Below are 26072 nucleotides of genomic sequence, written 5' to 3'. Positions count from 1 at the left end.
CTTAGATCCTGTAGGTTTTTCATCTCTCCAGTTCCCCCATCCCTCACTTTCTCAATGAGAGGCAGTACCTGGGCTGTGAATTCTCTTTTCCCCAGGTCGGCTCCTCTCTCTGCTGTGCTTCTCCTTCCCGCTGATATTCCTTAACAGTTCTTCCAATCCTTCTTCTCGCCCGGGCCCCCAGCCCCGCCTCGCCCCAGACCGTGGACGTGGGTTACGGCCGCACATTCCTAGTCACTCATTGCTATTTTGTGCTGGGGATGGTTAGGGGGCGTGGATCCAGGCCTTGTGCTCGCAGCACACAAACTCCCAGGTCACACTGTGTAAATCCTGTTCCGGTGTGGAAGAACCTTCGGTACCTTCCTCGGAGGCATTTGAGGAAGATTAGATGTAGAACGCGTTTAATGTCGCCGTAACGTTTGACTTGTCCGTTTTATTTAAAACCCTGCTTTCCTTTTTGTGTGGAAGTTAAACTGGGGTCAGTGACAGTTTCTTGCTATCCTTGAATAGCTTATCTGCCGAACTAAAATGTTTCTGAATATTGCCATTTTGGAAGTACAGCTTTCCAGCATCAGCCTTAATTCTGTAACCCACAGTATCTGCCTTATATAGCATTTCTTTACAAAATAGGCTTTCCTGAAGCCATCAGGGCTAAGATTCTCCTAGTATACTTTTTAGTTAGATAGCTAACAATTTAGATGCTGGGAACACTGCCACTGACAAAATAGACACAAAACCCCGTTGCCCTCGGGGTTCTAGGCCTTACTTTTAAGAGTTATTTGTATCTTTACGTACAGTTTCTACGTACTGCTGGTGAAAAGTAAGATAACCTATGGGTCATCTGACAACTTCTCTGTTTCCAGAAAACCAGGAAGTAGGACCTAAGCAGCCAGAATAGTGTTACAGAGCCTGCAGGGTGACAGGTAGAGCCAGCTGATTTTACTTTAGTTTTCTGCTCCCAGGGTGCAGGAAAATGGAAGGGAAACCAGCAGTCACTTTTAGGTAAAGGTACTGACAACCCTAGAATTGACACCAGCCTTTAAAACCAAGAAGACTACACACAGAGGCTGTAAAAGGCAGGTAGAGTTATTCAGTAGCTCTCTCTGGCCCTGGATCACAAGGAATACAGCCAACACTTTCTTTCATAGGCCTCTCGGGCAAGTAACTGATGCTCAGTTTTATGAGTCAGGGGTGATGCCTTGAACAAGCCCTCATTAGCAGCTGCTCCTTGCCTTTCTTCAGAAGGTTATTGGGGTCCACTATCCTGAGTCCAGAACCCTTGAGGCCAGGTGGTTTTCAGAATTCAGAAGTGCTCTTAGTCACAATCCTGGGTGCATGTTCCGCCTCCCTCCGTGCCTCGGGGTGTGTCCAAAACACAAACACGATGAAAAAAATGTATGAATGTACAAATTTCAACCCAACAGAATAAAGACAACTACCTCTGCTCATTTCAGGCCAAATTTACTGCCAATAAATTCAGATAATTTTCTTCTAACTCTTGGGGGCTGTGGCACAAATTAGATTTCAGTGTCGGAGCATATCATCCATGGACAGCCAAACATGTTAGAGTGCCTATCAAAAGTCAATTTACATATTAAAAAGTTTGGGTACCAGCCATTTAAGATAGATTTTACAATTCAAAGACACTTAAAAAAAAAAAAACCACTCCAGAACCGGAGGGCTGGCTCAGCAGTTAAGAGCGCTAGCTATTGTTCCAGAGGACCTGAGTTCAATTCTCAGCCCCATATGGCAGTTCACATCTGCTTGTAACTCCAGTTCCAGATGATCTAGCACCTTCTCAGGGACACACATGCAGCCAAAACATCCATTCACATTAAAAAAAAAATCTTAAAAAAAAATTGCTACTTACTTACCTTGTCAGCGGAGGGTCTGCTCACTGGCTCAGTAGATATTGCAAAGCCTCCCTGCTTCTGCCCTCGGGCCCATGGGCTGTGTGTGGATGTGTTTGTCTCTTTAGCCTTCGCCAGCATTGAATGTGTCCTGTTTTTCAGTTTGTCAATAGATGAATGAAACCTGTCCCATTCTAACTTTTAGTTCTTTGATTAGAAACCATGTCAGCAATCTTTATTTGTAAATCACTACTTATTGATATATTTTTCTACTCTAAGGCCTATTTTCTTACTCGATGGTGAAAAGGTAGATATATTTTGGGGAAATTAATGGTTGTGGTTACATGCTGCAAATACTTCTTCCTAATCAAGCATAGAGGTAATTTGTACAGTTAAAAATTTAACAGAATCAAAATAAACTATTTGTTTTATAAGCCACGAGGATGTTTTATCTCTCCCACCCACCTAGAGAGTACTTCCCAGTCTGAGGTAGAGTGCTTGCCTACGGTGCCATGGCCTTGATTCCTCAGCACCGGGGAACAAAAAGGGAATAAAGAAGGGAAAACTCCCTGCTCCAGTGTTACTGTTAAAAAAGAAAGAAAGAGAGCCAGGTGCAGTGGCGCACGCCTTTAATCCCAGCACTCGAGAAGCAGAGACAGGCGGATCGCTGTGAGTTCGAGGCCAGCCTGGTCTACAAAGCGAGTCTAGGACAGCCAAGGCTACACAGAGAAACCCTGTCTTGAAAAACCAAAAAAAGAAAGAAAGAAGAAGTAAAAGTAAAGGGATGAGTCATTAGATGTTTTTGTTTAATTATTTTTACTTCATTTTTTTAAGCTTTGGGAGATAAATACAGAAATAGCTTTGTAGACCTTGTAGGCTGCTGGTTCTTCTTGCTTCTGTGTTTGCCGTTTGTTGTTGCTGGACTGCTAGATGTCCTGACAACCAAGATTGGTATTTTCCCAAAGAACCTGACGACCCTAACCAACAGAGAAAAGGTTAATCTTGAGCAAACTGAACTGGCACAGGAGCAGTCTGGGACTACAGGAGTGTACCGTTAGCTTCCCTAGTAGCCACCAAAAGCCTTAGATATAAATGCTCCGTGCTTCAATGGCAGTAAATTCGGTCATCTGAGAAGAAGCTGTGACCAAGCTGCTAAAAGTCTCAAAACTCAAAGTGTGTGTTAACTCTGAGAAATATGATACTTTCCACCAGAGATGTGAAGGAGCCATTTCTGGCAGCACTGGGTTCTCAGCAAGAATCCCTAAGTTTCTGGGTGGGGGGTGGGGGCGGTTTGTGGGCGCCATGGTAGAAGAGGTCACTTGACTAGTGAATGCACTGTGACACTACAGCTTCCATGACAAGATGCTTTCTAGGCTTTGTTTTGTTTTGTTTTTTATTTTCTTTGGGGGGTGGGGTGGGGAGGCTCCAAGGGCAGAGGGCAAATACGAAAGGACTGGGAATTGAGTGGGATTGGGGTGCGGGATGTGAAACTGACAAAGAACCAATACAGAGTTTTGTTTTTGTTTTTAAGTGGGACTGTCACCCTCATACATTAGCCGTTGAGTCTTGGAACCTGAAGATTTTCAGCTTTGTGGAGTAAAATCCTCAGGTTTTAAGGGTCTTCCCCTTCTTTTTAGTACTCGGAACCAGCACCCTTCATTTCACTGGGTCTGAGTGTTTAGGAGGTAGAGGTGCCTGAGAGAAGCCCTAAAGCAGCTTTCTATTACTATCACAAAATACCTCAGTCGACTTAGAAAGAAGAAAGATTTATCTTGGCACAGTTGCAAACGTTTCATAGTCAGTCGACTTTTGCTCTAGAGCCTGTATTATTAGTCAGGGTTTTCTTATTTTTGTTGTTTTGTTTTGTTTTTTTGTTTTTGTCTTTTTTTCGAGACAGGGTTTCTCTTTGTAGCCTTCGCTGTCCTGGACTTGCTTTGTAGACCAGGCTGCCCTCAAACTCAGCAATCCGCCTGCCTCTGCCTCCCAACTGCTGGGATTAAAGGCAGGTGCCACCATGCCTGGTTAGTCAGGGTTCTCTAGAGTAACAAAATTTACAGAACAAATCTCTCTATATCCATATATCTCTTTATCTATATATATATATAGTGTGTGTGTGTGTGTGTGTGTGTGTGTGTGTGTGTGTGTGTGTACACAATATATCTGCAGAAAGGAGGGGATTTCTTAGAATGCCTTACAGACTGTGGTCCAGCTAGTCCAACAATGGTTACCTACAAACAGAAGGTCCAAGAATCCAGAAGTTGTTCAGTCCACAAGCCTAGATGTCTCAGCTGGTCTTCAGTATATGCTGGAATCCCCAAGAAGTAAGCTCTAATACCAGTGAAGGAATGCACTTGCTAGGAAAGCAAGAACAAGCAGGCAGAGAAAAGGAGCAAGCTTTCTTCTTCTGTGTCCTGTAGGCAGCCAGCCAAAGACGTGCTACAGTTAGAGATGGATCCTCTCACCTCAAAGATCTGGATTAGAAGTGAGACTTCCCGTGTCTAATGATTTAATTACAGAAACAAACAAACAAACCCTCACAGGTGTACAAGTATGCCCAGTCACTTGGGCGTTAGTTAATCCAGACGCAGTCAAGTTGACAATCAAGAACAGCCATCACACTGCCTTTGTCAAGGCAGGGCACCATTGTGTGAACAGAGAGCAGAGGTAGCGCTTCATGGTCACACAGAGGAAGAGAAGGGTTAATGCCTTCAGGGCACATGACCCCAAACCTGAGACTTCCCACTAGGCCCTCCCTCTCTCCATGATGGTTATTCCGAGTGGTACCAAGCTGGGACTAAGACGGACTTGTGTGCCCTAAGGGACATTAAGGATGCAGACTGTTTAAACAAACAGTAGGGATTTCTAAGGAGCTAGGAGGTGTGTGTGTGTGTGTGTGTGTGTGTGTGTGTGTGTGTGTAGTTTTGTTGTTGTTATCTGTTGTTTTATTGTTTGTTGACCGACACATCTGACCTTGGGGCTTCTGATTGTACCACTTTCATATCACTAGCATTTTTTTCAGTCTTCAAAATATTTTTCTCACATAGGCCTTTATGAGTCTTTTAAATTTTTATTTTACTTACTTAATTATTTTATGTGCATGAATATTTTCCCTGCATGTATGTCTTTGTGCTGCTGCCTGGCACTCAAGGAGCTCAGATCTCATAGGACTGGAGTTACAGACCATTGTTAGTGCCTTGTGGGTGCTGGGAATCTAACCAAGGTCTTCTGCAAAGCATCTCTCAGCCCCAAGCTTTATGGTTTTTGCAAATGATAAACCCTGCATAGTTTTCTTCTTCGGTACTCATTACCATAAATGCCATAAATGCAGTCTTCTTTTGTACTGGTTAAATCAAAATGTTTATAAGCATTGCTTTTTTTTTTTTTTTAAAGACAGGGTTTCTCTGTATAACCTTGGCTGTCCTGGACTCACTCTGTAGACCAGGCTGGCTTTGAACTCACAGAGATCTGCCTGCCTTTGCTTCCTTGAGTGCTAGGATTACAGGCATGCACCACAGCGCCCAGTTTAAACATCGCTTTCTTATGGCTATTTGTCCTCTGTAGTGATGGAAGGTCTACCCCCAGTGTACTCCCAGTGCATATTGTTGTTAAATAGTTTTTAACCAAATCCTGCCCAGCCCAGGAGTCCTTGAATGCCTCAGTATGAGCTGGTATGCTGTGTTTTGAGCACGCCTTGCAAAAGAGGCCGTTTTTCTATCTGTTTGAGTAAAACCTAACAAATATTCTGGTCTTATCTCTGAAGAACTCTTCCTTGAGTAGATTTTTGCCTTTGCTCTTTCCTCCCAATCAGCGTATAGCAATTGGTATTAAGAGGACGTCTTGCCTTAATGCGCCCTTGTGCTCTAACGCTGTCATCTAAACTCCAGCCTCTGTGACTTTATTCTAACGTGTTTGAAGAAGAAGTAGCTGAAGAAGCTGCATATTGAAGTAAACGTGGTGGTACAAACCTGTAATCCCAACCCTCAGAAGGCTGAAACGGGGCTTGTAAGTTCAGGGCCAGCCTGGGCTGTATAGTAAAACCCCAAATCAGAAGAAGCTGTGGTGTCCTTTTCTTTAAGATCATTTTCTCTAAATTCCCTCCCCCTTACCCCTTGTGGTTTGGGGACCGAAGCCAGGCCCTCAGGAGTGCTAGACAGGTGCCACACAACAGCTCCAACCCTCACCCAGATAGGGCAGATCTTAATTCCCTTCATTTTCCAGAAATTATTCATTGGCTAAATCTAGCTGCAAAGTAGCCTGGGGGTTCTGGTCAGCTCAACTGTCAGGGGTTCTATTGCTACAAAGTAGAGGGGATGGGGTGCTGAGGATAACTAGTGGTCTTTTCTGAGAAATACCCCAAAGTTTGTAATGTGTGGGAGAAATACTACAGTGGTTGTTAAATTCTGTTGGCCAGAATAAGGGCCTCAAATGTAGCCAATCAGCCCGATGCCTCCCTGGCCTGTTATTGGCTCTTTGGGTCACCCTCACTTGGAACTTACACCTTGACAAGTTGACAGGCTTCGTCTCATCCTGTGTCATTCCTAAGTGGCTGTGGTTTGTCCTTTCGTCTGAGCCACCGTCACTGGGCTCCTGGGCTCTTGAAGTGCAAACCTTCGTACCTTGGGTGTCTCCTCACTAGCATGTTCTATCCTCATTTCTAAACATTGGTTTTGGTGTTAGCTGGGCTGGCCGTTTCATCCCTAGTGGCTCTGTGGTGTGGCTGTACTGTGGAAGTCTCTAGACTGTGAAACCTGCCTGGGGGTCTGTGGCTGCTGAAATCAAGGAGTGTTTATTGGATATGTTTTATTCAGCCCAGAGTTCTGCATACCATTGCCCTTCCCTGGTCCCAGCCCTCCCAGGAGCTGGCTGGCAGAGGCCTCTCTTCCTGGTCCCCCGTGGCCAGTGCTCCCAGGAGCTGGCTGGCAGAGGCCTCTCTTCCTGGTGCACACTGCTCTCAGGAGCTGGCTGACAGAGGCCTCTCTTCCTGGTCCGCAGTGCTCTCAGAAGCTGGCTGGCAGAGGCCTCTCTTCCTGGTCCTCAGTGTTCCCAGGAGCTGGCTGTCAGAGACCTCTCTTCCTGGTCCCCAGTGCTCCCAGGAGCTGGCTGACAGAGGCCTCTCTTCCTGATCCCCAGTGCTCTCAGGAGCTGGCTGTCAGAGGCTTCTCTTCCTGGTCCCCAGTGCTCCCAGGAGCTGGCTGACAGAAGCCTCTCTTGTCCTCAGTGTTCCCAGGAGCTGGCTGGCAGAGGCCTCTCTTCCTGGTGCATAGTGCTCCCAGGAGCTGGCTGTCAGAGGCCTCTCTTCCTGGTCCGCAGTGCTCTCAGGAGCTGGCTGTCAGAGACCTCTCTTCCTGGTGCAGAGTGCTCCCAGGAGCTGGCTGGCAGAGGCCTCTCTTCCTGGTCCCCAGTGCTCCCAGGAGCTGGCTAACAGAGGCCTCTCTTCCTGGTCCCCAGTGCTCCCAGGAGCTGGCTGGCAGAGTCCTCTCTTCCTGGTGCAGAGTGCTCCCAGGAGCTGGCTGGCAGAGGCCTCTCTTCCTGGTCCCCAGTGCTCCCAGGAGCTGGCTGGCAGAGGCCTCTCTTCCTGCTACAGAGTGCTCCCAGGAGCTGGCTGTCAGAGGCCTCTCTTCCTGGTCCACAGTGCTCTCAGGAGCTGGCTGTCAGAGACCTCTCTTCCTGATGCATAGTGCTCCCAGGAGCTGGCTGGCAGAGACCTCTCTTCCTGGTCCTCAGTGCTCCCAGGAGCTGGCTGGCAGAGGCCTCTCTTCCTGGTGCAGAGTGCTCCCAGGAGCTGGCTGGCAGAGGCCTCTCTTCCTGGTGCACACTGCTCCCAGGAGCTGGCTGGCAGAGGCCTCTCTTCCTGGTCCCTCAGTGCTCCCAGGAGCTGGCTGGCAGAGGCCTGTTTTCCTGTAGTTTGCTAGCAGTCCTCACACAGGTTCATTTGCACTTCATTAAGTGTTCCCCAGAGAGAAGACTATCTCAGTGTGTGATTCTCCAGGGAGCTACTGTCTCCTAAAGCTTGCTTCTGTGTCAGTGACTCAGCATTTAGCCACGCCTCCCTAGACCGTTTCCCAAGGAGGTCAGTTATGTCCAGATAGACTCATTTTCTATGTTACAGAGAGAGGGCTGGTCAGCTAGAGCCAGGCTCCATTCAGGACCGTGTGGTGCTCATCTACATCTCCGTGGTCTCTGTCGGCTTTGCCTTCACCATTGGCCTGGTACCAGAGCAGTTAATTCTGAGGAATCCAGAAAGGACCTAGTTCAGTATGACTTCTCACAAAGCAGGCAAGACAAGTCAGCCTTTTCTTGTCCTTCATAAACAAGAGTACCCGGGCTGGGGTGCTGGCCTCTGCAGGCACGTGCTTGCAAGGGAGGATGGGTGAAGCACTTACAGCGCCACCCAGTCCAAAACCGCTAGAGGAATTCAAGTGAAAACTCTTTGAAGGTGCTGTTAGAACTGGAAAGTTCATTTTCCAAGGTGCAGGAAAGTGTGCCCTTAGAATCATCATAGTGTAAAATCTACCATGTCAACTGTAGATGAATCTTCATGAATAATCCAGTACATGGATGCCAAAAACTTCTCCTTCCTAGTCAGTAAGATGACCACAGGACCACAGGAATGCTGTCTCTATTGGGTAATAAATACCCATCACCGCCTAGGGAGAAAACTAACAACTTATCTCCTGTGCAGTCTTCCTACCTCAGCGTCCTAGAAGCTGGGACTACAGCGTGAGCCACGGTTCTTCTTTTGATATTAATAGACTACATTCCAGCCTGGGAGGATAGCTCAGTGGATAAGCACTGAGGACCAAACCTTGGATCCCACAGGCATGGTGGTTGCCTGTGACCCCAGTACTTGAGAGACAGAGACGGCATCCTGGGGCAAGCTAGCTAGCTAGTCTAGAAGGAACTGGCAAGCCTTGGGTTCAAGAGCCCTGCCCGAGTGAATAAAGCGAGGGTGATCAAGGAAGACACTCTGACATCCACTTCAGGTCTCTATATGCAAATGCACACAATGCACATGCACCTACACATGCACTCGCACCTACACACGCCAAACAATGTCTGCTTTCTGGATTGTTCTAAAGCAATATATATTTGGAAAATAATTTCTTAACAGAATGTTAATTGGTGATTGTAATGTCTTTTTAAAATGTATGTCCAGTGAAACAAAGGTGTGGCTTGATTTAGAAAGCATAGGTAACGTTTTGACTAGCTTTTTATCGGTATGTGTATCTCTTAAATGGAGCCAAATAACCTTTTAACTTTGCCAGACTATTGTCAGAAAATAAGTAACATTAACTTAGGTAAAGACTGGTTGAGAGGACTTAGAACAAGTTAGGCAGATTGGCTATAAATTGTTAATTATGAAATTATATGATGGGTATAAGGTTCTATTAAATATTATCTCTACTTTCATTGGAAACTTTCCCTAATTAAAAGCTTGTTTTAAATGAGGCTCTTTTGGGTTCAGCAGTTAAGAGTGCTTCCTGTTCTTCCAGAGGACCTGAGTTGACTGCCTGCAACTCCAGCTCCAAGGGGACCCAGCACCCTCCTTTGCTTTTTTGGCCACCTGCCCTCCGGTGGCGTATATTCACATACACACAAGCATAACACAAACTAATTTTTAAAATAATAGTTATAACTCTTTGAAATGGGGCTGTGAGTTCAAGGCCAGCCTGGCCTATAAAGCGAGTTCAGGACAGCCAAGGCTACACAGAGAAACCCTGTCTCAAGAAACCACCCCCGCCCCCCCCAAAAAAAAGAAAAAAAAAAGTACCATCTGCTCCTCCAGTGGTCCTGAGCTTGATTTTACAGTTCATCTGTCTTTAACTCCAGTTCCAAGGGATCTGATGTCCTCTTCTGACCTCCATAGGCGCCAGGCACACACATGGTACACAGATTTATATGCACTCAAAACACCCGGACACATAAAATAATAATTGGCTCTCCAGGAAAAACATACACACACACCGAGAGATGTGTTCTTTTTCTCTTTTAGGTGAAAGAGCCTCCTGAAATCAATTTAGTTCTGTACCCTCAGGGCCTGGCTGGTGAAGAAGTGTACGTGAAAGTGGACTTGAGGGTTAAGTGCCCACCAACATACCCAGATGTGTGAGTACCTGTGTTGACAACATAGAAACATTACAGTGAGGAGCATCTTCCCTTCCCTTCCTCTGTCTTCCATGTAAAATGTCATCTCCAGTCTCCTGAAGCTTAGGACCACGACATCAGCCCTAGACATTTTGACAAAAACTGTCTTTAAGTCTGCTAATAGTTGTAGAATACTCGTTACAGATACTACTAGTATTTACTCATTGACTACCATTTTGCTTTTGCCACTTTAATGCACCTAGATCTTCCTTCCCTTTAAATTATGAAGAATTAAATAAGCATTCAAGAGCCCCTTAGATTTGATAATTTGCTAGAATGACTCGCAGAACTCAGGAAAGTTAACTTGTCAGGTTTTTGTAAAAGATTTGATTTAAAACATCCAAGGCTGCATAGGACAGAGCAAGGGGTGGGCCATGGGTCTGCATGTCCTCTCTGGGCTACCGTCCTCAGCACCTCCACACCATCTAGCTCACAGTCCCCCTTGAACTCTGCTGTTCAGGGGTTAGGGGAGGTTTTGCTCTATAGGCTTGACCGAGCAATAATTAAGTCATTACCATTGGTGATGGAGCTCCGTCTCCGGCACCACCTTTCTCCTCAGAGGTAACGTCTCATCCCGTAGTCAAGGCTTGAACTGTCCATGCCCACCTCCCTCCTGACACTGTGCAGGTGCCCTGCAAGAGTTAACCTTTCCTCATAAACTCTAGTCTGGTTGAAAAGGGTTCGTGACATCATAAGATGCTCCCTTGAGCTCTGTCACTCAGGAAATTCCAAGGGTAATGGGGCCTCTGAGCCAGACACTGCAGCCAAAGATCACAGGTAACAGTCTTTACTGTCCCATAGACTCAAGCACTTGAAAAGTCAACATGAGAAGCCCAGATAAGTGAATATTAAAGTATTAATTATTGCATAATTTCTGAAAGTAAATAGACTAGCGCCAAGCAGCAGCAGGCTCACACCTACAATCCCAGAACTTGAAAGGCTGAGTAAGGAAGCTTATGAGCCTGAGGCCACAGAAGGGACAGCCTGGAGCACGATGCTTGTCTTGAGCCCTGATCCTCTGCCTGACATGACACTCTTTAGTAGTGAGCTGTCTATCATGTGCATGATGGGAGTTGAGTCACAACCCTGACTTGTCTGTGGAGCAACGCATCCCTGGGCTGTGGTCACCCCAAAGGCTCCAAATACTGATAAATGTTTCCTGGGAAAATAAAGCTGCCCTGGTTGAAAAGCTGCCAGTTTCCAAGAACTATTCTAATATGTTCACTTGATATAAACACAGCATGACTTTTAAAACAACACAGAATTGCCTAGAACTTAGAACGTTTAAAAGTAATCTTATCAACCCCATAAAATTATCAGTAACATATCAAGGACATAAAACATGAAAATTTGATTTGTATGATACATGACTGTTTTGTTCTGTTAATATCACTGTGTGGGTTGTTTGGTTTGGTTTGATTTGGTTTTTGAGATAGGGTCTCATTGTGTTGCTCTGGCTGGCCTAGAATACAATATGCTGACCATACCCTGGCCTCAAATTCACATCAGTCCACCCACCTCTGCCTTTCAAGTGCTGGAACAACAGGTGTGCACCACCACACCTAGCCAAAAAATCATGTAGCTCAGAAGAGGCTGGAGACATGGCTCCATAGTTAAGCACACTGGCTGCTCTTCCAGAGGACCCAAGTTCAAGTCCCAGCACCCACCTGATGGTTCATAACTGTATGTAATTCTAGTTCTAAGGGATCTGACATAGCATAAAAATAGATAAATCAGCTACTGGGGTGTGGTGGCACAGGCCTTTAATCCCAGCACTCTGGAGGCAGAGGAAGGCAGATGTCTATGAGTTCAAGGCCAGCCTGGTCTAAGAGTGAGTTCCAGGGCAGCCAGGGCCCCACAGAGAACCCCTGTCTGGGGAAGGTGGGGGAAGGGAGATGACTCATTTCTTCTTAGTTATGTAAGTGCCAGGGAGATAAGTCAGTAAAGTGCTTGATGTGTTCTCACAAGAACCTGAGTTTGGTCCAGCGCATATGTAAACAGCTGAGCATGGTGGTGTGCACGGTAACCCCGTGCTGGTGTCCCTGGGCCTCACTGGCCAGCTAGACTAGCCTAATGAGTGTGTCCCAGGTCCCAGTGGTAGAGACTCTGTCTCCAGAAAACAATGTGGACCGCTTCTAGGGAGCAGTACCTGATGGATGCAGAAGCGCGCATGTGCACTTTCACCTGCACAAAGACACACAGGGAAACAGTTATGTAAGCCTTGGTCCTGGAGACTGTGTGGTCAGTTTTAAATAACGGGACATGGGACATTTGTTTATGCACAGTGGCCCCTGATGCCTCTGTGAGAGAGAATCCTGAGTGGGGTAGGCTGTCTGTGGACTCAAGACAGTTTGGCCTTACTAAGCTTTTTTAAAAATGCAAACTAGATCTCACAGATTTCATGTGTCCAGGCAGATAATGATTACAGCATCCTGTCCCACGGCGTAGAAATGAAGCCTTGAGAGAGTGCACAGGTAGGGGAGTGTCGGGAAGGCTTCTCCAAAGCAGGGACCACTTAGAAATGCTTAGCAGGAAAACCACATCAATTCTTCTTAGTCCCAGAGAGCTATTAATGGATGTTTGTTGGTTAGGGATAAAAGGAAACCCTAAGGCTGATGGTGTAATTTCCTTGAGTTTAAACTGTTTACTTTGATGAGCTCTGAGGGATAAAGCAGCATGCACACTGGACATCCTTGCAACAGGCCAGGTTTATATGATGCACTTGACTAGTGTTCAAGACACACACACACACACACACACGCACACGCGCGCGCGTGCGCGCACACACACACACACATACACACACACACACACACACACACACACACACACATGCACAACAGCAGCAGTCGCATGCCTTCCTTCTTTAGGAGCAGAGTGAGTGACAGGTACAGGTACAGCCCATTGTGAGAATCCCAGATGGATCAGATGCTACACACACTTGACATTCTTGTGCTTCCTGCTGGAGCCCAAGGACATGCAGAGAATTACCATCTAAGGAGCACAGGCAGTATTCCGCATGGAGTGGAAGGAGCAGGAAGGATTTCTCTGGAGAGCATCAGGGGCATCAGGGCCAGTGATTGGCGAGACGTTATAACCAGGTTGTTTAACGGAGCAGAGGAGTCAGAAGTCAAGCCTAGTGGGGGGCAGGGCTTTGTCTGACTGGGCCTGCCCGCTTCTCCATGCTGAGCACTGTGTCAGCTGGAGTTGTTGGGGTGTAGTTGAAGGCCTTCTGAGATTAAAGGGAGGCGTGGCTGGTCACAGGGACAGAGAGGTTCAGCCAAGAGGTCTGTAACATGGAATGTTCAGGCTTCCTGGGAGCCTAGCAGATCTTCATGCAAGCCGACTCTTTCTTTTCACGTAATTTCTTTCTGTGTGTGTTTGCTTTTTTTTTTTTTTCAGAGTTCCTGAAATAGAGTTAAAGAATGCTAAAGGCCTGTCCAATGAAAGTGTTAATTTGTTAAAGTCACACCTGGAAGAGCTGGCCAAAAAGCAATGTGGAGAGGTAAGGCCTGCTAAACTGGAACTACAGAAATAATACAGAAAGCTTGCTTTCGCCTTTACCCAGTCTGCCCACTAGTAGCATTTACAGCACTGAGTACAGGGTTATAGCACCATTCCAACAGTAACGCCGTCAAGGAACAGGCTAATTCCGTCCCCACAAAGATCCCATATGATACCCTTCTTGGCCTCTTCTCTGTTTCCCTACCTTCTCTCTCCTTCATACACAGAAACCACTAATCCAGTCTCCATTTCTTTTTTTTTAAAGATTTATTTATTTATTATGTATATAGTATTCTGACTGCGTATATGTCTTCAGGCCAGAAGAAGGCACCAGATCTCATTATAGATGGTTGTGAGCCACCATGTGGTTGCTGGGAATTGAACTCAGGACCTCTGGAAGAGCCAGCAGCGCTCTTAACCTCTGAGCCATCTCTCCAGCTCCTATTCTCCATTTCTATAATCTCATCTTGAAGATGTTTCACACGATATGCGACCTTTTGAGATTGGCAGTTTTTTCAGGCAGTACAGTTTTCTGAAGAGTTTTCCAAGTGATTAGATGTAACAATGATTGTTATATTTTATGCTGAGCAGTATTCTACCCAGATGTTCCTTTAGCCATTTACAAGATGAAATACATTTGAGTTTTCCAGTTTTTAGCTATTATAAATAAAGTTGCTATAAATACTCTTACATCTGCAGTTCAAGCCACAATGGTAAACCATCATTAAGTGAAAGATGTGTTTACTGTACTTACCCTACTGGGTGTCGTGGCTTAGTAACACAGTCTACTCAAGTATCAGTTGTCTCCCTTTGTGACTACACACCCAGGGAGCTACAGCCAGCTGCTACACCCAGCATCACAGCTGTCATGCATAGGTCAAAGTGCAATGCAGCCTTAAGTAGAAAGGAGATTCTGGCATTTGCCACAAAATGGTGCAACCTTAAGGAAATTGTAATAAGTGAAATAAGCTGGCTGTAGTAACAGTTATTACATGATATTCCAGATACTCTGAAGTCAGCTCATGGGGCAGAAGATAGAATGGTGGTTGCCAGAAGAGCAGGGACGGCAAGTCTGGTGGAGCAGTTTCAGATTAGAAAGTCCTAGAAATGGACATTGGAGGATGAAGGTCATGGTTGCACAGCAGTATTACTATGCTATGGGAGTCTTCCCCACAAATTAGAAAAAGGGGGGGGGGGAAAGCCTTTCCTGAGATATCCTCATGGGGTGAGATTTGAGAAAGTTAAAGTGTGGGACTATGCCGTGCAGTTCCATCTTATTTGTGGAAAGTTTGTTTCCATAAGTTTGAAGTCCTGGAGTTGAAAATACAATTCTGGAGAATTTGGGTTTGTTTTCAAGTAAAATGGGGTGCAGTTGTTAGCACAAGCTTAGGGACTTGCTGTGGTAGGGCATTCCCTGATAACCACCCATTAAAGTAATGAACCTCATTCTTTACAAGGAGGCAGCACTAAAAACAATGCTAGGAATGGTCCATTTACCTTGGAGTGATGTTGGGGGCAGGGGAGGGGTGCAAGGTGATTTTATGACATGGTACACACGACAGGGTCTCACTATATACGCCTGAATCAGTGGTGTGCTCCAACACACTCCTCTAAGTGATTTTTAATCTGCATTAGCATATCTTGGTTGGTTGTTTTGTTTCTAGGCAGAGTCTCACTATATAGCCCTGGCTGTCCCAGAACTTAGACTAGGCTGGCCTCAAACTCATAGAGATCCACCTCCCTCTGCCTCCTGAGTGCTGGGGTTAATCAAGGTGTGTGCTATCATACCTGCCTAGGTATTAACACATCTTTATCCGTCCTGGAAAGTAATCCAAAATCTACCAGAAATTCTTTTTTTTTTTTTTTAATTAGTAAAATCAAATTCATGGGATCCTCCCTAGATCAGTCAGCAGGTATTTACTGCCTGAACATCTCGTGCTGGGGAAACTACCGTGAGCAAATCATTTGGCCTCACGGCGCAGCAAAGCACAGTCTAAGGGCCATGGTGGGCCTGAGATGCTAAGGCTCTGGAGAATTCTGGTGAGGGCAGGGTCCCCTAAGCAAGAGTCTGAGGCAAGTCCTGAGCTATGCAGCGTGGGCAAGAGAGATGGATGAGGAAGAATATGGTTGGAGTATACTTGCATTTATCTAGTCCTGCAAATGATACCAAATCTCACTCACTCAGAAAATGCTAGTAAGCTAAATCCATGAAAGCAAACCTTTTTTGTTTTGTTTTGTTTTGTTTTTTGGTTTTTCGAGACAGGGTTTCTCTGTGTAGTCTTGACTATCCTGGACTCACTTTGTAGACCAGGCTGGCCTTTAATTCACAGCGATCTGCCTGCCTCTGTCTCCCAAGTGCTGGGATTAAAGATGTGCACCACCACTGCCCAGCTGAAAGCAAACCTTTGACAGTGGTGGTCCTGCCCCTGCCTGGTTTAGAAACGGTCTCTCAAAGTGGTAGAAATTGCCTGCTTTTCCCAGCTCTCCTTGGTCTTTTTGGTCTTGGTCTTGGTCTTGCCTCTTAGACTCTAGACAGGCATTTCTCAACTCTAGGTCAGGATATATTCTGTAAACACCACAGTTTCCGGCCTAACAAAAGTCTATCAGCCCCACCCTGGAAGATGGAATGCCAAGTGAGTGGACTCACAGCCTTCCTGAGAGGCTGTGTCATCAACACTCAGGCCCCTCTAGCATGAAGAAAGAGATTTTAAATGCTCTCTAATAATTGTGGTGGAAGGAACCTCAAGGAATCCATATTCCTCATTGACAGGAGCACCTTGGCTGCTGTACCCTGAGCTCAGTGCCAATCAGTGTGGTCTCAGAACCCCTTGTACTATTGATTTCCCACACCAGGCATGGCTTTTGGCTTAGCCTAGAGGTCAGAAGAGCGGCTTTCTCTGTTCTCCTAATGGATGTTTCCTGCCTGGCTGGGTCTGGCTGGTTCCTTAGGTGTTGACCAGCCTCCTGCTGGTTCATTGCCGGGAGGGAGGGAATGAGGGCTTTACAGACTTGCTTTTGGGCCTCTGACCACTGTGCTGTATGAACAAGTGACAGCACTGACATTCGTGGAAGCCTTCTGCTGGGCTGCCATGTCAGCAGGCTTTCTACTTGGGAAGAGAGCCATTCCATTCCTGCAGTCTTAGATATTTTTCAGCTTTATTTATGCAGATGTTTAGATGTTAGGAAAATGATGGTAAATTTGAGTAGGTCTTCTCCCCCCTACCTCCTGCCTTGCCCCCCCCCAACAAGAAGCAAAGCTTTTTATTTATCTCAGTAGCAATTCATCTTGATCACAAACTCAGAAAGGCCTTTAAAAGCTTTTCCTGCCGTGACTATCTCATATACCTAATTTCAAACATGTCAGAGCAAAGTGACAAAATGCTCGTGTGGCAGGTGTTGAGTCTGATTGCCTGGCTGCTCATCGCGTTGCGGGGTGGCCCTGGCCCTGGCCCTCATCTGATCATTTGAGCTTGTTTTTTCTGTACACGTATAGGTGATGATATTTGAACTGGCATACCATGTGCAGTCATTTCTCAGCGAACATAATAAGCCCCCTGCAAAGTCTTTCCACGAAGAAATGCTGGAGAGGCAGGCTCAGGAGAGGCAGCAGAGGCTGCTGGAAGCCAGGCGGAAGGAAGAACAGGAGGTGAGAACCACCCCAGGGGCTGGCCCAGCCGGGAGGCCTGCAGGTATTCGTGTGTCTACTCCATCCCTGGCTATGAATGTGCCCATGGGTTTTGCTCAGCATTTGACCCAAGAAATGTGCATTCGTGTGATAGAAATCACTACGAAGTCCCTGAGAAACACTGCCCAGGTCCCTCCATTCTGCCATCACTACTGCCCTTAGAGCCATTCTCCGGGTCTTTCAAGAAGACAAGGACAGAGGGCAAGTGGGTCGTAGGACTGCGCTTCCTGTGTCCCTAAGCCTGTCAACATGTGCGGGAGTTCACTGAGTCAGGAAGCTGTTTTCCTGTTGAGTGACAGACGTGTCTAGTGCCTAGTGAGAAGAGCCAGGAGTTGACTGATGTTCACGTTCACTAAGCATCTCTATTCCTCCTTTAACTTATCCTGAGCAGAAACTGCTTCCCGCCTCTAAAAATCCTCAAAGGTGGTTTGTACCCTAAGTTTCCTTCTCAGTTTTAATTTAAATTGCTTTCTGTTTAGCCCCTTGGTTAACTTAGTAAGAGCTTATGCAGGTACAGCTTATCTTTAAAAAGGCACTTGCTCTACACATTCAACAGCCATTCCACATCCAGGAATCTGTAGGATTGCTTTCAAGCAGTGGTTGTCAGCCTTCCTAATGCTGCAGCCCTATACTACAGTTCCATGTGTCGTGGTGACCCCCAGCCATAAGATTATTTTGCTGTACCTCATAACTAATTTTACTACTGTTCTGAATCATAATATGGATATGTGATATGCAGGGTATCCAATATGCAGCGCCCAAAGGGGTCACAACCCACAGGTTGAGAACTGCTGCTTTGAAGTGCGCTTCAGTTGCTGACCTCAGCTAGAGTCTATTGGCAAATTATTAAGTTCATTTGCTGGTTTTTTTCCCTTGAGTATTCATTCACATACTGTGAATTTTTTTTAATCTTTGATGCTGTTACTGTTTCACAGGCCAACCCCCCTTCTCCACGCCCTCATCTTCCGTTTTTCTGTCAGCCGTTCTCTTGCCTCTCGCTCTAAGCTTCCTCTCCCTCTCTTACCTCTTTTCTTCCTTTTTCCCGAGGCAGGGTCTCACTGTGCTGTTCTAACACTGTCTGTGTGTTGCTTCTGCAGAGTGGTCTAAAGTTTGACAGGGCAGACATTCTCTGCCCCTCACATTGCGTTGAGATGGACCTCACCCATTATTGCTTAGCTCCCGTTAAACTATGTCTAGTCACCATTTAGAGTGCATAGCCCCTCCTTATTAGAAGTTAGTGGGCGTTTAACAGTCTTTTTTGGTGTACTGCTACAGCTACCTGTAAGTGTAGGTTATGTTTTCACCTTTTATATTATTGCTATTAATATTTCTGATGACTTACTTAACAGTTTCCATATAATTTAGAGTTGTAGGGAACTAAGAACAATTAATGAAGATCAAAATATTAGTTTTAATACTTAAACAGATGGTGGAGAAGGCATTTTAACATCGTGGTGTGTTAACATGGGCCTTCCCCATCCCAGGCTCAGTCTCTGAGGACGCCTGATTTTCATCACACCTGTCCAGGCCATTGGCAGAGCAGCCCCTGTGCCCACTCCCTGCACATGGGCAGATGGCAAAGCTAGAGGAGTGAAAAAGCAGACAGACTTACAACCTCGCAGGGAGGCCGGCCTCTCAGGACCACTGGCATCACAGCCAAATGTGCTTCCTCCACACTTTGCTCATGCAGATCTCAGGAAACAAGGGCTTGTGGGTGGCGGGGATGGACCAAAATTCAAAAGTTATGAGTCTAAAATGACCTGCTGGGTGCATTGCAGAGAGTGGTGTCTGACCTGGTCTGACTTGTTTCAGCAACGTGAAATCCTCCACGAGATTCAGAGAAGAAAAGAAGAAATTAAGGAAGAGAAGAAAAGGAAGGAAATGGCCAAGCAGGTACCCAGGGCTCCGCACGTCCTTCCTCTTGTGCGCTAAAGCTGAAAGCATCAAACTTTTATTTATTGCCTTTGGGGGGGTTTGTTGTTTTGTTTTCTAATTTGTGGCAGAAGGGGCTTGAGGCAGGGTCTTAGTATTATGTCGGCTAGCCTTCTGTTCATGGCAGTTCTTCTGTCTCAGCCTCTTGAGCTCTGACAGTGTGTACATCAGCACCACGATCTGCCTGTGTAATTTTAGATTTCCCAAATAGGTGGCAAAGTTCAGTGTTGTGTATCAACTGTAAACAACTTCAGTCTACATAATTACTGTAATTTATCACATGAGTCCGAAAGCCGCTTGAAATGTTGCTAATTAGCCTGAAACAGGATTTTTGTTAAATAAACAAAACATTCTTACCAAAGAGTGAATGAAAACCCTCACACCTGCCTGAAACTTAATTTGATGATACAAAGAATGACTCACGAGCAAATTAAAAAAACAAAACAAAAACAAGAAACAGCTGGATGAGATGAGCATTCCTCACTGTCTTTCTGACATTTGCAGGAAACGGCATCCACTTAAAGCTTTCCTTTTTTTTTTTTTTTTTTTTTTGGAGACAGGATTTCTCTGTGTAGCCTTGGCTGTCCAGGACTCCCTTTGTAGACCAGGCTGGCCTCGAACTTACAGAGATGCGCCTGCCTCTGCCTCCTGAGTGCTGGGATTAAAGATGTGCACCACCACTGCCCGCCCAGCCAAAGCTTTCCCTTTTTAGCTGTCCTGCTGCGGCTCTCCCTCCTCATCCTACAGACAAAAGGACTGTAGTGCAGTCAGCCCTGAGTAAAGCCACATCCAATCCTGATTTCCGGTTGCCTTCAGCCCTTCCATCCTATCCTCCCTCTGGGCTGCCTCCCTTCAGCCACTCCTGTCTTTTTGAACCACCCCATCTCTGGTCCTCATCTCTAGCTCTGCCTCGCTAACTTTCCATGCAGGCTCAAAGTTGTTTCACATGTAAAGGTCTCATGCTCTTAAAGCTAGGACCTGGACTTCATGTCTTGACCCAGAATTGGCTTCGGGTGATGCACATGTGTACATGTGGAGGCTATGCGGGGGTCAACTGTTCAAACAGACAACCTACAGTCTATCCCCTTCCCCCTTTTCTATGTGTAATATGTTTTATATGCATGCATGTTCATGTGCCACAAGTGCACAGTTGCCTGAGGAGTCCTGAAGAGGGTGCCAGATCCTCTGGGATTAAGAGTTGCAGACAGTTGTGAGCTGCCCTGTGAGTGCTTGGAATCTAACCCAGGTCCTCGGAAAGAGTAACCAGGGATAGCTCTGAGCGATCTCTCTGGCTCTCTCCACCTTACTTTTTGAGGTACGGTCTCTTCCTGAACTTAGCTCGCTGACTGGCTAGACTGGCTGTCCAGTGAGCCCCCAGGATCATCCTGTTTCTTCCTCCTTGGTGGCATACACCACCGCATCCAGTTTTTGTTGGTTTGTTTTTTTTTGGGGGGGGGGAGCGTTGTTTGGTGTGTGTGTGTGTGTGTGTGTGTGTGTGTGTGTGTGTGTGTGTGTGTGTAGGGAACCAAAGTTCAGTTCCTTACGCCAGCACATGTGGCCATCCCCTGGTGCACATTACATTTTAAGTTGAGTCTAGCTGGTGTGCTCTAAGCTGTGATAGTTAGCTGTAATTGTCAGCTTGACACAACCTGGCATCCCTGGGAAGAGAGTCGTAGGAGAGATTGTTTGCATTAGGCTGGCCTGTGGTATGTCTGTGGGGCTAGTCCTGACTGCCAGCTGATTCGGGAAAGCCCAGCCCACTGTGATGGCAGCATTCCCTGGTTTGGAGCCCGGAACTACACAAGACTAGCTGAGTAAGAGGCATGTTTGCATCGTTTTCTCTCGGCTCCTGAGTGTAGATGCGTGGCCTCCTCCCAGTGACTTCCCTGCAGTGGTGGATGGTAGCCTGCAACTGTGAGCTGAAAAGAAACTTCTCCCATACGTTTCTTGATAGAGTATTTCATCACCCCAACAGAAATGGAACTAAAACATGTGTGCCGAGTGGCCGATTCCACACCATGCTTCTCATCCTCCTGTGTGGCCAGCTAATGTGGGTCTTACTCTCTGTTTTCTAGGAACGTTTGGAAATTACTAGTTTGCCAAACCTGGATCATGGCTCTAAGAGAGACCCAGCAGGACACAGGGCAGCCGCCGTTCTCCACGGAGGCTCTCCTGACTTTGTAGGGAGTGGTAAAGCCCGGGCAAACTCCTCAGGAAGGTCCAGGTAAGTCCCTCAGACTTCTCATGTGAGGGGGGGGAGGATGTGGAGGGGTAAGAACGGCCCGCAGTGCATGTGACAGGAATGTTCAGATAGAGACCGTAACGAATGTCTAGAGCTTGTATCTCGGTCTGTTAGCTAGCTAGATGAAACCAAGTTTCTATTTAACGCTTTGTAAGTAACTTCACATGTGCTTTGCGGTGCTGGTGTTTGAACCCGGGGCCTCGTGAGTGCAGGCTAGGTGCTACCACAGAGTTCCAGCTCCAGCTCTTTTTCATTTTATTTTGAGGCAAAATCTAACTTAAAGCCCAGACTGACCTCAAACTTGGGGTCCTCCTGCCTCAGCGTCCTGTCTAGCTGCATCACTGGCAAGCATCATCATCATGGCTTAAAGGACGGAGTGAAGCTGGTTACATAACCCTTTAGAACAGACCCATCACAATCCCACCTTTAGTACAGTTCGATTTGACTTTTAATTATTTAAAATTTTTAACCGTTTGAATCCTCACCATCGACTCAAATTTCATATTTCATACTGTTGTGTCTCAGCCTGTAACTTTTTTGTGGTGGTGAGTGGGGGAGACAAGGTTTCCTATAACCCAGGCTGACCTCAGACTTGCTCTGTAGCCAAGGATGACCTTGAACTTGCAGTGTTCCTGCCTCCTACCTTCTAAGTGCTAGGTATACACCAGGCCTGGTTTCCTGGGTCCTGGGGGTTGAATCCAGGGCCTTGTGTATGCTGGGCAAGTACTCCAGCACGTGAGCTACGTGGCCTGCTGTAGGTGGATACGAACACAGATGTGTGCGATTTCCCAAAGTGGGCACAGTATAGAATATGCATTCCAAAAGGCGGGAGCCCTACCCTCTGAGGTGGGCTCCTGGGTTCTCTGTCACTAGAGGTCACAAGAAGAGCACTGCTCTCTCTATGTCTTTTCCTACTTAGAGATCTTCTCTGCCCATGTGCTGTGGCCTCCTACAAACCAGAAAGGAATTTGAATACAGAAATCATGAACAGAGAGGTTATTAAATATTATAGGTTCTTCGGCTCATTTTTAAAAACGATTTATTTATTTATTAAGTATACAGTGTTTTGTCTGCATTTACACCAGAATAATGCACCAGATCTCATTATAGATGGTTTGTGAGCCACCGTGTGGTTGCTGGGAATTGAACTCAGGACCTCTGGAAGAGCAGCCAGTGCTCTTAACCTCTGAGCCCTCTCTCCAGGCCCCTTCAGCTCATTTTTAATTAAAGTTTTATTTATTATTGTTGTAAATGTGTATAGGGGTGTATGTTTGTATGTGTGTATATGTGTTCATGTTTGTGTGTTCCTGTAAGTGTGATGTGTGTGTACATGTGAGCTATGGGGCACATGTGGAACTCAGAAGAACACTTTTCAGGTGTCAGTTCTGGCCTACCAGTCCCATGGCTTAAACCAGTCCCACAGCCCTGTTTCATTTAGACCTCTGGTGAGTCAACACATCACAGTGGGGAGTGTGCGACACACAAAACCTTTTCACCTCATAGCCAAGCCACAGAAAAAAAAGGGCTGAGGTCCCACTAGGCCCTGCCTTAGAGACTGCCAATTCCTAGTGTCGTGGAATGGAGAAGCCTTTGGCACATGAGCCTTCTGGTGCATTGCAATTCCAAACTGTAGCCGCCACACTCATGGCCTTGTTGGTGGCAGGTCTTAGACAGCAGAGCAGAGCTGACACATTGCCCCTTATTTTCTTGCCATTTGATCCCTATTTAAATTTTTTTCATTTTTCACTTTAAAGGTGTATATTAGTTTCTTTGTTCTGTGTGAGTGCCACAGCACGCATGTGGAGGCCAGAGTGCTTTGTGGAGTGGAGTCTTCGTCCACCTTCCTGTGGGTTCTGGAGATTGAACTTGGGTCATCAAGCTTGTGAAGCTCAGCCTTTGCATGCTGAGCCATCTGGCCCTTACTTTTATTAGCTTGTGTGTTTGTGTGCATGTACATGTATGTGTGTGTGTGATGTAGAGTTAAGAGAACAACCTGTGGGAGTCAGTTCTCTTCTCCCACCATGTAGATACGCAGTCACACTCATCAGGCATGGTGCAAACATCCTCACCCACCGAACCATCTCACTGGACCTCATTACTATCTTTTCTCTTCATTTATTAAGACCTTACATTCCTAATTTAGTCTCTAAAATCACACTGCATCAAGCTGTCTGTCTTTTGTGAGAACTTGTTGTTAGTATTGGCTCTCTTGTTTGAAACTACCTTCCTCTTATTAGGCTCAGTGCTGTCTCAGCTACCAGCAAAACTGCTAATGTAAGTGATGCTTCCCCAAACTCAGGAGATGTCCATAACCAGAGCAGGCCCTAGATTGACGTCACTCTCTATAGGCAGGCGGTGTCTGTGAGAGCTCAGAAGCTGCTGCTCTTGACCTGAAAGGTTCTTCAGCCTAGTTCTTGATGCATCCCAAGTAAGCACAGGCACTGCTGACTGGCTGTTGCCTCTCTATTCCATATTTTAAAATCTGTTCATTTGTGATGTACTTTTTAGCTTCCATAACTGATCTCGCTGCCATCCTTTCCTGAATGATGGCTGGCATCATTGCTGCTTCACTTTCAAAACCATCTCTACTTTTCCTTAGTCCTAATTACCCTCTTCTTACAATACTTTTTTTTAATGCATATGTTTATGTATATGTTTTTTGTTTAGTTATTTGTTGCAGTGCTGTGTGACTCTCAAGGCCTTGCGCATAGGAGGCAAGTGCTCTACAATTAAGCTTCGTCCTGAGCCCTAACACTATTAGCAATTGTAATGAGGTGGTCCTTTTTTTTTTTTTAGTTCTTTAAGAATTTCATACAGTGTGCCTTACTGGCCCCCATCCCTCTTAAATTCACCCACCACTTCCTCCCCACCCAACTTTGTGTCTTTTTTTTTTTTTTTTTTTTAATCCATCAAATCCAGTTTGTGCTGCTCATACATTCTTAGATGTGTGGCATTGCACTGGAGCTTGGCCTACTTACTGGGCTTAAACTCTCAAAGAAAAGTGGCCTCCCTCCCCCAGCAGCCTCTGTTGCCAGTAGCTTCCCAGTAGGTGTGGAACTTCATGTCCCCTCCCCTCTCCGTGCTGGGATTTAGTCTGGCTTACATTTGCACGGGGTTTGTGCACACCATCACAATCACTGTGAGTTCCTTTGTGCGGCTGCCCTGTTGTGTGTGGAGAATACTGTTTCCTTGTATGCATTCACCACTTCTGATTCTTAGTCTTTCCACTGAGAGGAGAGTTCTACAAAGATCGCTGTGCCTTGGGAAGAGGAGAATGTGAGGTAGATGTCTATTCAGGGCTGAGCGGTCCACAGTCTCTCATACTCTGCACTTTGGTCCCTTGTGGGTCTCCATGTTAATCACTGTTACTGCAAAGAGCAGCTTCTCTGATGAGGGTTGAGGTGCACTAATCTGAGTAGAGCAATGCCAATAAGAATTGCTTTACTACAATGTCCATTTAGCAAAATCAGGGCCATAGGTTCTCTTCTACAGCCTGTGAGCTGTCTAACCACATGTTCTAGGCCCAACACTGGTGCCAGGTATGGGTGTCATCTTGTGGAGTGAAACTTAAGTATAGTCAAAGTGGTTGTTTACCCCATAATGTTCATGCCACTGTTACACCAATAGGCATATCTTGCCAGGGCTGACTTTATTGTAGCTTGCAGGGCTCATAGTTGGGCAAGATCAATGATTACCTTACCCCCCTTATAGCATGAATAGCTTCTTCTGGCACTCTGAAAGCTGGTCAGTAGGGATGAAGCTCACAGGTCAGTGTCAACTTAATATCTCTGTGATCTGTGGCTTGAGTATGTGGTGATGAATACCCTAAAACATCTTCAAACTGGTCAATGAAGGACACTGGGATGGCTTGGACGAAAAGACCCGTGTAGCACACTCTGCTGGCTAGGGCAGAGCTCCTATGGGGGATGCTGATTCTTCATGTGATCCTAACTATGGTTTTGAGCCTTTGCTTGTGTTTTCTCTACAAATCTCATCTCCTGTTTTTCTTTCTTTTTAAAAAAAATATATTTTATTAATTTATTCATATTACATCTCAATTGTTATCCCACCCCTTGTATCCTCCCATTCCTCCCTCCCTCCCATTTTCCCCTTACTCCCCTCTCCTATGACTGTGACTGAGGGGGACTTCCTCCCCTGTATATGCTCATAGGGTATCAAGTCTCTTCTTGGTAGCCTGCTATCCTTCCTCTGAGTGCCACCAGGCCTCCTCATGCAGGTCAAATATGGGGCACCAGAGTTAGTGTGAAAGTCAGACCCCACTCTCCACTCAACTGTGAAGAATGTCCTGTCCATTGGCTAGATCTGGGTAGGGGTTCGAAATTTACTGCACGTATTGTCCTTGGCTGAAAAAATATAGAACGCTTCACGAATTTGCGTGCCATCCTTGCGCAGGGGCCATGCTAATCTTCTCTGTCTCGTTCCAATTTTAGTATATGTGCTGCCGAAGCGAGCACTCATCTCCTGTTTTTCAAGAAGCTTAAGCAGAACTACAGTGTGTCAGCTGTGCTCCAGAATTGAGAATATGTGGGACATGTTTGGTATAAGAGAACCAGTGCAGGAAGAGTTTGGGGAAGGCGGGATGCAGGATTGGAAGCGAAGACACTGGGTTATGACTGAGCAGTGCTTGTATTTGGCAGAAAGTCGGAGATGTCCAAACAGGAGCTAGTGAGGACATGTGGGGGCAGGGGTAGGGATG

General features: G+C 46.2%; 2 protein-coding genes across 5 annotated transcripts in view; one reads left to right on the top strand and one right to left on the bottom strand.

The window, feature by feature from the left end:
- Window positions 1–3901, bottom strand: part of GPR176 (G protein-coupled receptor 176) — a 112978-nt gene extending 109077 nt beyond the window's left edge. The window contains exon 1 of the mRNA XM_084775581.1: window positions 69–3901. Coding sequence (XP_084631707.1) covers window positions 69–225 — 157 coding nt within the window. The 5' untranslated portion in view covers window positions 226–3901. The remainder of the gene's footprint in view (window positions 1–68) is intronic.
- Window positions 1–26072, top strand: part of EIF2AK4 (eukaryotic translation initiation factor 2 alpha kinase 4) — a 91870-nt gene that overhangs the window by 323 nt on the left and 65475 nt on the right. For 3 of the 4 annotated variants that reach the window (XR_014777964.1, XM_084775569.1, XM_084775568.1), the window contains exons 2-6: window positions 9841–9953; window positions 13395–13497; window positions 16990–17142; window positions 18994–19074; window positions 21189–21337. Coding sequence is in view for 2 of the 4 variants with exons in the window: in XM_084775569.1 (XP_084631695.1) it covers window positions 9841–9953; window positions 13395–13497; window positions 16990–17142; window positions 18994–19074; window positions 21189–21337 (599 nt within the window). In the remaining 2 variants the exon portion in view is untranslated. Of the gene's footprint in view, window positions 1–9840; window positions 9954–13394; window positions 13498–16989; window positions 17143–18993; window positions 19075–21188; window positions 21338–26072 lie in introns of those variants that run through there. The other variant, XM_084775570.1, reaches the window with a different exon arrangement.

This window comes from Acomys minous (assembly GCF_964271855.1).
Source record: "Acomys minous genome assembly, chromosome: 3".
Classification (NCBI taxonomy): domain Eukaryota; kingdom Metazoa; phylum Chordata; class Mammalia; order Rodentia; family Muridae; genus Acomys; species Acomys minous.
The sequence above is the reverse complement of the archived record's forward strand: the minus strand, read 5'-3'. Positions and strand labels throughout refer to the sequence as shown.